The 14,031-nt window shown below is 41.6% G+C and overlaps 1 protein-coding gene across 4 annotated transcripts in view; it reads left to right on the top strand.

Moving 5' to 3' along the window:
- mrtfba (myocardin related transcription factor Ba) overlaps positions 1-14,031 on the top strand; it is a 45,857-nt gene that overhangs the window by 13,597 nt on the left and 18,229 nt on the right. For 2 of the 4 annotated variants that reach the window (XM_034217158.1, XM_034217156.1), the window contains exons 3-7: positions 3,212-3,408; positions 12,011-12,076; positions 12,530-12,585; positions 12,689-12,764; positions 13,277-13,438. In XM_034217158.1, the coding sequence (XP_034073049.1) occupies positions 3,261-3,408; positions 12,011-12,076; positions 12,530-12,585; positions 12,689-12,764; positions 13,277-13,438 (508 nt within the window). In that variant the 5' untranslated portion in view covers positions 3,212-3,260. Of the gene's footprint in view, positions 1-3,211; positions 3,409-10,911; positions 11,098-12,010; positions 12,077-12,529; positions 12,586-12,688; positions 12,765-13,276; positions 13,439-14,031 lie in introns of those variants that run through there. The other 2 variants (XM_034217157.1, XM_034217159.1) reach the window with 2 other exon arrangements.

Below are 14,031 nucleotides of genomic sequence, written 5' to 3'. Positions count from 1 at the left end.
AAAAAGTACGGCTCCGCCCACTTTTGGGGGAAAACAAAGCTGTCATTTGAACGGCGGTCAATACAAATTCTGAAGTTATTGCCAATCCGATCAGAAATTTAAGAAAACCGTGGATTTTTGGATCTTCAAAGAGCCCGGTTCCAATGGCCAGACAGGCAAACAATTGCATTAAGCCATTAGAAATCGACGATCGGGCTCGATATATGGTTAAATATAGCAGTAGGCTGTCGATTTTCATAGATGAGAGTAACATCTATGTCACTTTACGGCCCCGCCCACTTTTGGGGGAAACATCGCCGTCATTTGAATGGCGATCGAGCCTGAAGCCACAGAGCTCTTCTGTTACTGTCCTTTCTTCTTAGAGGAAGTTCAGAAACACTGAACTCTGGATTTGTTTTAATGTTTGAGGTGCAATAAACGACACAGCAGCTTTTTGGCATGATACAACTATTATGTTCCGCCTCGCTCATGAGAGTAACAGCTGGAGAAATTACAGCCTCGCCTACTGATTTTAATTTAACCATATATCAAGACCGATTGTCGATTTCAAATGATTGAATGTAATTGTTAGCCTGACTGGCCATCGTAACCGGGCTCTTTGAAGATCCAAAAATCCACCGTTTTCAAATAATTCTGATCGGATTGGCAAAAACTTCAGAATTTGTATTTCAATGTACACACGGCATCTATTGCACGTCTGTGCGTCCTGGGAGAGGGATCCCTCCTCTGTTGCTCTCCCTGAGGTTTCTCCCATGTTCCCTTTAAACTGTGGGTTTTCTCCGGAAGTGTTTCCTTGTACGATGTGAGGGTCTAAGGATAGAGGGTCTAAGGACAGAGGGTCTAAGGACAGAGGGTCTAAGGACAGAGGGTCTAAGGACAGAGGGTCTAAGGACAGAGGGTCTAAGGACAGAGGGTGTCGTATTGTCATACTGACATTCTGTACACACTGAGACAAATGTAACATTTGTGATATTGGGCTATATAAATAAACATAAAAATAAACATTGATTGTTTTGATCGCCATTCGAATGACAGCGTTGTTTTTCCCCAAAAGTGGGCGGGGCCGTCATTTTCGCCCGGAAGCGACGTCGGTGTTACTCATCTATTATGATTTTGGTGGTTTTCCCCTTGAGTGTGTTTTTAGAGGTTTCGGTGCATGTAAATGGTCTGCAGAGGCTAAAGTCCCTGTTTCTCTGCATCATCTCCTTTGTAGACTTCCGTAACATAGTGAGCATTGTGATTTTATTTTCTTATTTATTTTTCATTATTAACCTAATTAAGTTTACGTTCGTGAATTTTAGGGTAAAGTATTTTTATTATTTAAATTAAATTCAAATTTTTTTTGATTGATATAGAACTTGTGAAAATTATAACAATTATATTTAAAAACCGTTCTTTTACTTTGAAGTATTCTAGCACATAATCAGCACCTCGTTTGTGATATTTCTTCTTTTTCCTCCCCAATTTTTACCACAGGAATATTATAAACTTGTAATTGATAATAATAATAATAATAATGCATTACATTTTTTTATTAGAGCGCTTTTACAGGTGCTCAAAGCGCTTTAGACATTACACATATTTACACAGCGCTTTACACATTACACATATTAGACATGTAAGAGTCATTACTGCGGACATTACCCACAGGAGCAAATGCGGCTAAAGTGTCTTGCCCAAGGACACGACGGCCTGACGCAGTGGCGGCCGAGGCGGGATTCGAACTGGTTGATGAATTGATGAAGACCATCTTGAGTCTAAACTGCAGTAATCACTACTTGGCAGAAAGCAAAACAACCTAAGACCTTTGCTCCTGGCCAACAGCCGAAATGATGTGCATGTGTTTGTCAGAATTGTTTTAATAGACCATGATACAATCTTTCAAATATGAGTAGATGACACGTGGGGATTAGGGTTTGTTGTGTGTGGATGCATGACATCAAATGTCTCTCGATCCGGTTCGATCCCTCTTGGCCCTCTTAAGCATTTGCCACTTTACGGAGCTACAGGGAGAACTAAAAGCAGTCTATAGGAACAAAGTGCTCCTCAGCCAAAGTCTACACATCAGGGCGGTTAGAGGCAACATGTGGGTGCTGCTGCAGAGCGATAAATAGCAAGTATGTCCTCTGCCAGTTAAGAGGCTGTTGGGAAGCCATGGATACTTAACTGTTTGTTTTTTATCCCCAAAATGTTCCCGTTCCCCTCGCTTGAAACCACCACGGAGACGTCATATAACCGATTCTGAAGCCTGACGGAACAGAGAGAACATTCATGCACAGATTGGTGTTGTTTCTCCCGCGGTTTGAGGCGATTATTCTGCATAATAGCCAGGTCGTTTAATGAATCGTTTGGGCTGCGACTGAGCTCTTCCAGATGGCTTTAATCAAATGCCACCCTTTCACATTTCAGCAGTTTGGTGAAGGAGTCATTTCTGCAGGATGATGGGTATTATTCTGGATTACTGATGGTCATGAGGAGCCCACAAAAAAAATCATGCAGTGATGTGTTTTCAATGTGCACACACGATATTTATCTTTGTATATAAATGTTAAAATAAATCGACAAATAAAAAAAAGATCGACAAATAAAAAAAATAAACCAATTATATAAAAAAATCCACAAATATATTTCTCATCCCCGCATAAATATTTCTTGTTTAAAAAAAATATTATATATACCAACAAATATTTCACATGTATTTAAAACAAGAAATATGTATGTCTGGGTCGGAATGATATATTTTAAACTTGGATGTTTTTATATATTTTTTAAGTAATTTATAACAAAAAACTATCTGTGAGAGAAAATAAATATATATATACATTATATAGATTTTTAAAGTCATTCTTTGGGTTTTCATTTATATTAAAACTGATCTGACGCCATAGCGTTTCTTCGCATGGTTCTGTTGCATTATTTCTTAACGCTTTTAATGTTATAGTTTTTGTAAAGGACTTTAAATTGCCTTGTGTTGAAATATGCAATTTCTTCAAGGATTCAAGGCTTTTAATGTCATTCGTACATCGCTACAGCGTAGTTATGACAATGACATTCTTAGGTCGCAGGCTCCTCCAACAGTGCAACACAATATAACTGATAATAGTGCAAGTAAATACAATAAAATAGAATATAATCAACTTGCCTCCTGCAGTGCTTATACTACCTACAGTGAGTTACTTTAGTTACTAGATGTCTTCTTGTTTCCACACAGGTAGCAGCGAGACACAGCCAAAGGGACGGTGACCCCCCACCGAGGCGACATGGAGCTCCAGGCGTCTCAGCTGGCAGTCGAGGGGGACTTTGAGATGTCCTGCCTGCTGCTGCCGAGCCCTCAGAGCGAGGCGGTGACCCACGAGATGGAGGAGCTGTCGCTGCAGCCGCTGCCTCCGCTCAACGAACGCAAGAATGGTGAGGACACGACGCTGATGTAGTGCACGTCTGTGAGGGCATGTTGGGATAGGATATACATTATAACAGGGTGCCATGAAGAAAGAGTGACCGGAAAATACCTTTTACACTTCCTTCTATCCAAAAGACGCCATTCAGCAGGGCAGATACCTTTATAAAAAGTCAGTCAGGAAAAAGTAGACGATTTGCTTTCAAAATGTATTTAGGATTGTACTCAAGAAACTGTACTTAGTTACTTTTCACCACAGGTAAGCAGAGTGTGACGACAGCAGGGGGTCCGCGGGGTCTTAAAAAGTATTAAAAGTTGATCAATTTAGTGAAAATGAAGGCTATTAAAAGGTTTTTTGCAGAGGCGCCGGGCAGGAAGTGGACCGGTCAGAGCATTCAGTCAATCCCCAAAATAAACTAATTTGCAGACCCTATCCCTCTGTAGTCTTTCAAGTAGCCAGCGTTCTCCTCCGGCTTACAGGCACTGTGTCAATTATATATAAAGAATAGTTATGATGATGAATGCATTTTTTTACCACTAAAATACAGCAACACATCTTTGATTCATGTCGTTTATAACTGGACTATTACAATTATTATTAACTGTGTCTGTACGAAGTAGCCTGTCCAGGAAATATGCCCAAATCAACAAAAACTGCGAGCCGGCACACAAGACGCTCCCGGTGGGTATGGCGCCGGAGGAGGCCGGACCAAAACCGCGACGCAGACGGACCCGGTGGAATCGAGGGGTGACTCTGATACAAACAAAGATCTAATGGGACATAAATAGGTTTCGCTGCTGCCTCTGTCCACATCAGTGCATTGCTTTACTTCTATTTCGTTATGTGGATATCTACCTCATGCAACCCAGTTAAAAACAATCCCTTTAGGCACGTACTGAATAAATGATCTATTAATCTCAAAACGGGCCGTTAAAGTGAGACTTTCTCCCCTGAAACTCCCATCAGTGTTCCTGCAGTGTCGGCTTCTCAGGACCTGGGTGTCGTTCTGGCAGCTTTACGGGACACTGATGGATGGGAACACGATTAACAGACTTAAGGAGTGGGTTAGATCCGCTGCTGCTTTGGCCAGTTCCTACTCAGGGCTAAGATGGTGTAGTGAGATCAGATCAGTGCATATATACATCACCACGATGAGATCAACCATGTGTCACAAACGCCAGCCAGAGCTGTGGATGAAACACATTTGGGATAATGGTAGGATTTGGGTCTGTGTGCAGGAGCGCTGCAACACGTCTGGAACATTTTTGAGGAATGCCAACAGTAGTAGCACCCACTCATCATCTGGGCTTTTGTCATTTCCCTCCTAGTGAGAACTCACACCTCATACTTTCCACTCTGCGAGCCATCCCCAGCACGTTGCCCACCACATACTTCCCCTCCCTCGTATTGGTTTAAACACACAGGTGTTAATCTGTCAACCATCCGGACAGGTCTGGGTGTCTGAGATAACTTCACTTGTTTGTCGAAAGGTCGAAAAGGACGAGTAGAGAGCTGCTGTTAGTAAAGGTTGTGATACTGAAGTGTAGAAATACTGCTACAAGTACAATTCCTGCATCCAAACTCTTACTTCAAGTGGCTCTATTATGCTTTTTGGGGTTTTCCCTTTCCCGTAGTGTGTGTTTTGTTGTTGTTGTTGTTGTTGTTGTGCAGGCACTGTGAATGGTCTGCAAAGGCTTGTATTACTTCATTAATTAAGAAGAAGAAGATGGACCTTTTTTTATTAAGGGGGAAATTCAGTTTCCACTCTGTCGTACACACACGCGTTTTTATACAGGTAATAAAGTACACACTTTTTACAACATGCACACACAGTTATATGTAAACATGCAGTTGAGAGGTCAGAGCGGAGGCAGCCATTCTAGCCGGCGCCAGTGAGCAGTTGGGGGTTAGGGGCCTTGCTCAAGGGCACCTCGGCAGTGGCCCAGGAGGTGAACTGGCTCCTCTCCAGTTCCAGTCAACACTCCGTATTTTTTGGTCCGATCGGGACGAGAACCGGCGACCCTTCGGTCCGAAGGCCTACAGACTGAACCATCATGCATTCATGTGTTTATTACTTTAATGTTGCATCTGGTAAAGGTGGAGCTCATTTTTAACACTTAATATATTACTTAGTAGCAGTGGTGGGCCGTCAGGGCCAGCAAGGCCTTCTCTGCTGGCCTAAACATCATCAGAATATAAATTTAATTTTGATATATTTTTTCCACAAATATGTATTAAATTATTCCCCATAGTCTATTCTTTTCATTTCATAGCTTTCCTCTTGGTTGCGCTGCTTCCAGCCTCAGAACAAGATTTGGAGGGCTAGCCTTTATGTTAGAGCTTTTATCCAATCATATTTCAGCCATAATGTGTTGCCAGGGTCCAAGAAATCTGCCCTTAGGCCTTCAGAATCAACAGTGCGGGCGCCTGTAGCTTAAAGTGAACGGAAAAAAAAACTGTGGCGTTAACCAATCAGATTTTGAGTTGGCGACAACGGGCCAGCTAGCAGGCGTACGATGACGTCAGCACGTGCACGTCTTTTGATTGGATACGCACTATTGAGAGGCAGAGCTATGTAGAGCTAGCAAACTGAACTTGAATTTGTTCGAGCTAATTTGTGTAGATTTCTACAAGCTGGTTTTTTTTCAACCCACAATGGCTGAAGGAGGGGAAGAGATCGATTTGGTCGCAGATATAATTACAACGCCATTTTCAAGACGAACTTTTCAAGAAAAGCTAGACATTGTGAGAAGAGAACGGCCAACCCCGACGCTAGCGAGCCTATCACAGCGGGGAAAAGGGTTTGTCCGCCACTTTCAAATCACTAACTACGAGCGGTACCCCTGGCTCACAGCCTCCGAGAGGCACTGCAAATTGTACTGCTGGGAATGCCTGCTATTTGCAAATGATCAATTTGGTGTTTGGAGCCACACTGGATTTGCAAACTTGAGTTGTCTAACCAAGGCAGCAACGAGACACCAAAGCACGGCTGGGCACTTACAAGCAATGGTGCTTTTGAAAACCTTTGGGGACACCCGAGTGGATCTACAGCTCAACGAACAAGTGCGACGGGAAACGGAGCTCCACAACGAAAGGGTGAACAAAAATAGGGAAATATTGAAAAGACTGATTGATTGTGTCCTGTTTTTGGGTAAACAGGAACTTTCATTTAGGGGACATGATGAAAGCGCCGAGTCCAGAAACAGAGAAAACTACGTGGAGCTTCTTTCTTTGCTTGCTGAGAACAACACAGACTTGCATTACCACCTGTCCACAAACAATAATTCAGGTAGGACTGTGTCGGACATCACTGAAGGCCTAGGTGTGAAATGCACGGCCCGCCACTGCTTAGTAGCCTTATTCATAAAAGACTGCCATCATTTATAAACTAATCTATATATCATATTAATAATCTTGAAAGTACGATAAAAGTACAGTTGCTCTAAAGATTGAAATGTACTTGAGACAGGACTTAGACAGATTGTTGTAACGAGAATAACTTTAAACATTTGTATTTCATTCTTACTAAAACAAAGTGTAAAAATGGCAAATTGTAGATTAACAGGGACTTTTTTATTGCTAAACACATTGACTTCCTGGAGTCTCCACTGGTTGAATGGTTACATCACAATGTGTTTACACTTTTGACTGTTTTTTTTAATGATTAAACAAAAGATGTTAATTAGTGATCTTAAGAGGCGCTTGAAGGCGGATTCTCTCGCCCCCCTTGGACACAGATAAGCTAGCTGATCTCTTGTGTTCCCAGTCTTCATGCTAGACTATGACACACAGTGGTGATAACACTTCCATCTAACTCGACAAGAAAAACAAGTGTATTTCCATAAATGTCAAACAAGTTGCATCATGTCAGTGCACTGAGATTTCTGACACATTGTAAAGCACTTACGCATCACTGTACCCTGTATACCAAGACGGTTATGCCATCACTTACTGTACGGAGGCTCAGTCACTGGTACTTTTTCATTTACAAAGCCATGTTGGATAAACTACCATCTTATATCTGCTCCCTGATCTCTCTGCGAATTGAAAGTACTTATTGCCTGAGATCGCATGCTGTGGTTTTATTAAATGTGCCAAGTGCTAGGACTGTCTTAGGGAAGAAAGCTTTTAGATGTGCAGCTCCACTAACATGGAACAGTCTGCAAAAAGAATGGACAATTACCAAGCTAGTACCACTACATGTTTTTAAAGCTCGGTTGGATGCTACACAATCAGATGCTGTTGGTACCTGTACTTGTGGTTAAATATGTAAATTGTAATCCCTGTACATTTTGCTGTATGATGTCCTTTTGTTGTTCTGTTGTTTATGTCTTCTTGTGGAACCTACTGCTGCAGGTCTCCCTTGAAAAAGAGATCATTGATCTCAATGGGATTTTACCTGGATAAATAAAGGTTTTGAATTGAATTGAATGTCTATATACACGTCAATTCTGGGTCTTTTTATACCCCGGATTCTTCGTTAGCTTCATTTGATCAGCTATGATTGGCCAACTTGTCCTGTTTCGGTTGTTCAACAGGTTTTAAATCAACGTCTAGATATTGTGTTCAGGTGAAACGAACACATCTCTTATTCTAGCCTGTTTTTCTTCCATTGACCTGCTCTCTGCGTGTGAGTGCAAACGCATCTCAGTCATCAACCTCTCTCAGCCAGAACAGGTCACAGGTCAGCGTGTTTGTCAGGCCGAGCAGCATTTCCCAGAGGATCCCAGGACAATGACACTGACAGGAAGTCTATACTTACTGCATACCTTTTTTCCAGCTATTCCCTGAGTGAATTTGAGGATAAGGATGTATAGCGCCTTTACAACAAGCCCTGTAAAATGTCTACCAGAGTATATTTTCTGTAGACAACGTGTGTAAAAGTTTAACCATAACTGAACTTGGTTTTAAAGCAGCAGTATTCCCAGACAGAGTTAGGTCATTTGGATATATGACCGTTGTGATGACGCAATCTGTGGTATTACCTTGGAAGAAAGATGTTGTGTTTTATCACCACGTTGATGAAGGGGGCACAAGCTGTTTCCTGTTGGAGAGTAAGCTTGTATTCCCTTGTAAATGTTGATGCATCCCCTCCTGTGAATGGGGAAGTGTGTGTACTTATGGTCAGTATTGAATTAGAGCACCTCCTCTTACTTAATGTGACACATCCTTATCTTGTCGGCTCAGCAACACAACATAAAAGCCTAAAAACAGTCTTTACAGCTTTAACCCTTATACCTCATTCACACCAACGGTGTTTCAGGGCCGGTTCGGAGCTGGAGCTTGAAAAGCACCGGGTTTTCGAGTTCACACCGCAGCGGAGCAGCCTCTTAGCTCCGGAATCCGGTTCGTTTCAAGCACCAAAAAATTGTCCGGCCAGAGCAAAAGCACAGCATACGTCACGCTTACGTCGGGGCGGGGGCAGGGGCAGGGGCGGGATCAACTCCTGAACAACAACAAAAAGCCCGCGTTTTATCCAGCTTGTACACAACGATGGAGAAACTTAACAAGCAGCAGTGGTCCACTGAAGAGACCAGTTGCCTACTGGGAATCTGGTCTTCCGAAAAGGTACAGAGGAAGCTGGAGCACAATCGGCCATTGTTGTTGTTGTCGGTGTGAGCTGTGAGGGGTTTCCGCGCGGTTTGGCTTTATGAAGCAGGCACGCAAACGGTTACGTCATGACGCAAACGATGACGCAATGACGCAGCACCAGTCGGACTCTGGGCGGTGTGAAAGAGCCGGAGCTAAACCAAAGAACCGGTTCTGAACCTGAAAAGCTCTAGCACGGAGCTTGAACCGGAGTTGCGTTGGTGTGAATGAGGTATTAGATACACGAGTGACTGGACCCTACACTCTTCCATAAGTGGGTCAAAAAGGAGCCGTATTAGAATAATGTGTTTTTATGCCATTTTGGTCACTTTTATAATATTTCGTATTATATTTTGGTTCGCACTAGAAATATTTTATATTTAATTTTTCACTATTTTGAATTTTTTTTTACATTTTGAAAAAAAAAGTTTTTCACATAGAACATGCATATGCGGGATCTATTTTTGGACTCCTCTATGGAAGCTTGGGGGTAGTCACTATACTAAAAACTACAATTTCTTAAAATGCTAAATTCAAAATTGGGATGGCATGAAATCCCAAACATGTTTTTTGTGAGGAATAGCTGGACATTATGAAATGATAAACCATTTTAATTACAAAGATACTTCAAGAAAACAACTCACCGGGTAAAAAAATACCCCACAGAGGCCCTATTTAGCTTATTATTAGGTACATCAATCAGTCTCATACTTTATAAGAGGTCCTCTCCTGCTGATTTTCGGGTATATATCATATTAGTGTCTATACTTAGTCCTCTCCTGCTGATTGTTCAGGTTGTATATCAGTATGTAGTGTCTCTACTTTAAAGAGTCCTCTCCGGTGCTGATGTTCAGAGTGTACATCAGTCATGTAGTGTCTCTACTTTAAAGAGTCCTCTCCTGCTAATGTTCAGGTGTATATTAGTATGTTGTGTCTCTACTTTTAAAGAGTCCCTCTCCTGCTGATGTTCAGGGTGTATATCAGTATGTAGTGTCTCTACTTTAAGAGTCCTCTCCTGCTGATGTTCAGGTGTATATCAGTATGTAGTGTCTCTACTTTAAATGAGTCCTCTCCTTGCTGATGTTCAGGTGTATTCTCAGTATGTAGTGTCTCTTACTTTAAAGAGTCCTCTCCTGCTGATGTTCAGGTGTATATCAGTATGTAGTGTCTCTACTCTTTAAAGAGTCCTCTCCTGCTGATGTTCATGGTGATTATCTAGTAGTTGTAGTGTCTCTACCTTAAAGGAGTCCTATCCTGCTGATGTTCAGGTGTGATATCATTATGTAGTGTCTCTACATGTCTCCATGCGTTAATGTTCAAAAAAGCTTCTTATTTGTCTCGTACTGCCTGTTTTTTTTGCTTTTTTTTTTTTTGGCAGCACCTCCTTTTTCACCCCTCTGTCTGAAACCAGAGCCCAGGTCTGCTCTTGATTGAGTTAGCTGGCCGGCTCTGTTTTGGTTGTTTAACCGGTTTAGAGATGTCCCGACCCTGCAGGCCTATCACATGTGTTGGAGCGCGAGTGTTACATAGTGATGTCTGTATGTTATAACTTATGGAAGTAAACAAAGGGGTCCAATGGAGGAGTTTCAGGCAGCCTTTGAAGACCATTAACATGCACACAAACCTATATAACACACTACAGGAAAGGGAAAGCCCCGAGGTTAATAGGGCCCCTTTAAGATGCAGTGGTTATTGTGCTGACTCAGACTGTCCCTCAGTAGGAGCCAGAGTAGACATCACATCAGGGTATGTTGGTATCGCCTACAGCCAGAATAAAAACCCGTTCTAAACTTTGCTGAGTGAGGGGAGGGAAGTAAAGGGGGAGGAGGACGGGGTTGTGGCTGCAGTAAAAAAAAAATGTAGTCTGGGAGGAATAGAGGATGGGCCTAATGTTGCTCCTCTAATTCGTAGAAGCATTCGGCCGGTCATGTTGCACTGCAGCTGAGAGGATATGACTATAAGCTACATCTGTTGGGCTCTAACACAAAGGCGTTGGGATCTAATGGCTTAATCCCCCAGTGTTTGGACTGATCAAAAGGCTTGTTTATATAAAGACAGACCATGGCCTGTATGGAGGTAGAGACCCCCATCTGCACTAGGTTCAGAACAGGTGAGCACTCTTTTTTCTTTATGCTACTTCCTCAACTCACCTCGGCTAATGCTGTAGCCATTGTTGCAGGTTAATGAAACAACTTGATAATAGACTTTGGTGGGTTGTTGTCAGTCTTTGCATCTCTTGATAGCCTTGTGATGTTGTTTTTTTGGGGTAGCATCTTGAAGCGGAAGGATCGAGATTAGTGTTCAAAAATATAAACACATCATTTCCGAATATTTGAAATGGTTTCAATACAAATGTTATATTTCTCAATACACCAGTACCAGCTGAGCTTTATTGCTTTCCACACACACACACACACACACACACACACACACACACACACACACACACACTCTACAAACTCATACAGCGCTGTGAAAACAATGGCCTTGTTTTATAAGCCTTTTTTCAATTAGTCCATTTCTCACTGTGGTATCAAAACCGGTATTCAATGCGGCTGTTTCTATAAGGTATTGTTTTGAAATGTTAATTTCCAGTATCGTGACGACACTACCTGTGTTGCACCTGGTAATAAAGAGATGTTTACGGGGAAATGAATTGTTACACTATTCCATTCTTAAAACTGAAGTTGCAATAGTTACCTTATAGGTGTGAGATCAAAACAAGTCCCTCATATGCCAGCACAGAAATAGTTCCACTACAGTACCATGCACCTATGTGTGCAAACAATGTATTTCAATGTGCTCGACTGGTATGATAACTTGCATGTTGTCGACCTAATGACGAGTAAGCAGGAAGTGAGAGATGTGTTTGAGGAGGATAGCGGTCAGTATGTGGTTACCTTCTCATCTCGATGTCATTTCTTCTCTATTTATTTTCCCTTTATATATTTATATTCTTCTGTGTGCTTTCCCCGGTTTTACCTCTTATTTTATTTAACATCATTTCTTCTTTCTTCTTTCAGTGCTGCAGTTGAGGCTTCAGCAGAGGCGGACCCGCGAGCAGCTGGTGGATCAGGGCATCATGCCATGTGAGTCAGCTGTCCATCACTGATAGACCTGCTAATGAACCCAGATATCTGAAATAATACAAAAAATGTAATCTATTTTTATCTAGATAATTTATCTTTAACATCGTGTTCAGACTGAATGGACCTGACGGCACCTAAAGCTCACTTATTACCACATTTAACATTCAAGATTCAAAGGTTTTATTGTCATATGCACAAAGCTACAGTGTAGAAATGGCAATGAAAATGTTATGACCTCCGAAAATACAAAATAAAAAGTCTATATTCATTTAAATAGAATATGATATGTACAAGCACAGAATATAAAATAATGTAAATTAAGACAAAATTAAATACGGTTTATAGCGTTGATAACATGCAAGAAAACACAGTATCTTGTCATTTATTCTCTGCAAACGAGTGTAAAAGTTGTGCTATCACTTAGTGCATTAATGAAAATGTTGTGTGTTGCAGCTCTGAAGAGCCCAGCTGCTTTCCATGGGCAGATTCGCAGCTTGGAGAGAGCCAGGGTACGGAACAGCGTTTGGAAATAAAGTGCTAACTGTGGTTTCAGAAAACACACTCCTGGAATAGCAAAAGAGGATTAACTTGAATGTTTTTCTTTCTATTTAGACGGAGAATTTCCTCAAGCACAAGATCCGCAGCCGTCCGGAGAGAGCAGAGCTGATCAGGATGCACATCCTGCAAGGTACCAGTCATTCTCTAGTCTTTACTACAGACATGTCTATTCATCTATTTTCACTATTATCTAGTAGGTTCACATAGGCACAAATTAAACCCACCGCACAGGGTTTTACGTGTAGCTACTGCCTTTTACTCCAGATATTCTCTTCTAGTGGTTCAAAGAAACACTCAGAGTTGAATTCCCATTTAAATAAAGTTTTGAACTGCATGCCAAACTATTCAACTCGCACAAGTGGTCTAAAGCTGAGCCTGTTTGCTTCACCTGTCGCTCTGTGTGTGAAGAAAGGCTAAGTTAGGTGAAACCCAGGATCAGAAGATATTAAGGACCATGTGGCGTTTTTAATTCTAGGGAAAATACTGAGCCTTAATATTATCTGCAACTGTACACAAATACAGAGAATCGACATGCAAACAAAATGGAAGCTGCACAGCGTTCAAATGGAGATTTACACATTTGAATGTCAACACTACGACTGATTCGAGCAATTGTGTGACATCTTTTCACTTTCTCCTCAGAGACCGGAGCAGAACCATCACTACAGGCCACCCAGATGAGGCTGAAAAGAGCCCGGCTTGCCGACAACTTAAACGAAATGATCTCCCAGAGACCCGGCCCCATGGAGCTGGTGGAGAAAAACATCCTGCCCGTGGATTCCAGCGTTAAACAGGCAATAATCGGTGAGAGAACAGTGATGATAGCCAGTCCGAAAGAGGTTGTTGCAGAGAAAGGATGAGAAACACTGACAATAACAAGAGAATCTTTGTTCCTGAAACTTTCAGAATCTCTTTACACGTTTTTATTTATAAAAGACATGAACAAGTGGATTTTGCATAATAGGTGACCTTTAAGAGCAAGGGTGTCCAAACTTATACGAAATATACGAAGGGCTGGGCCGCTCACTAGAGGTATATGGCCTCATAAGTTCAGTTATAAGTTAGCAAAATCAATCATGGTGAATGATGCTTGTGAGTGTTGGCAGCTCATCCCTTACAACAGAAGCTCAGATTGATTATAATAAGGAGAAATATGAAGGGTGTATTTCAAGATTGTTAGGTAAATAAGTCATTGGGCTTTTTTCTTATCAACTAAGATATGTTAGAAAGTGTTTCCAACTTGACTGAATTTATTTGAAAGGTGGTCTTATTAACACATGAGTACTACTGTGTGTGGGGGGAACTTCTGAAGTAATAATAATAATAGATTTATTTTGTTAGCGCTTTTACAGGTGCTCAAAGACGCTTTACAGATATAGTGAAAAGAACAACAAATA

Source organism: Gymnodraco acuticeps, unplaced genomic scaffold (genome assembly GCF_902827175.1).
Source record: "Gymnodraco acuticeps unplaced genomic scaffold, fGymAcu1.1, whole genome shotgun sequence".
NCBI classification, from domain to species: Eukaryota; Metazoa; Chordata; class Actinopteri; order Perciformes; family Bathydraconidae; genus Gymnodraco; species Gymnodraco acuticeps.
Note: the sequence above shows the minus strand (reverse complement) of the source record. Positions and strands in the feature narration are given on the sequence as shown.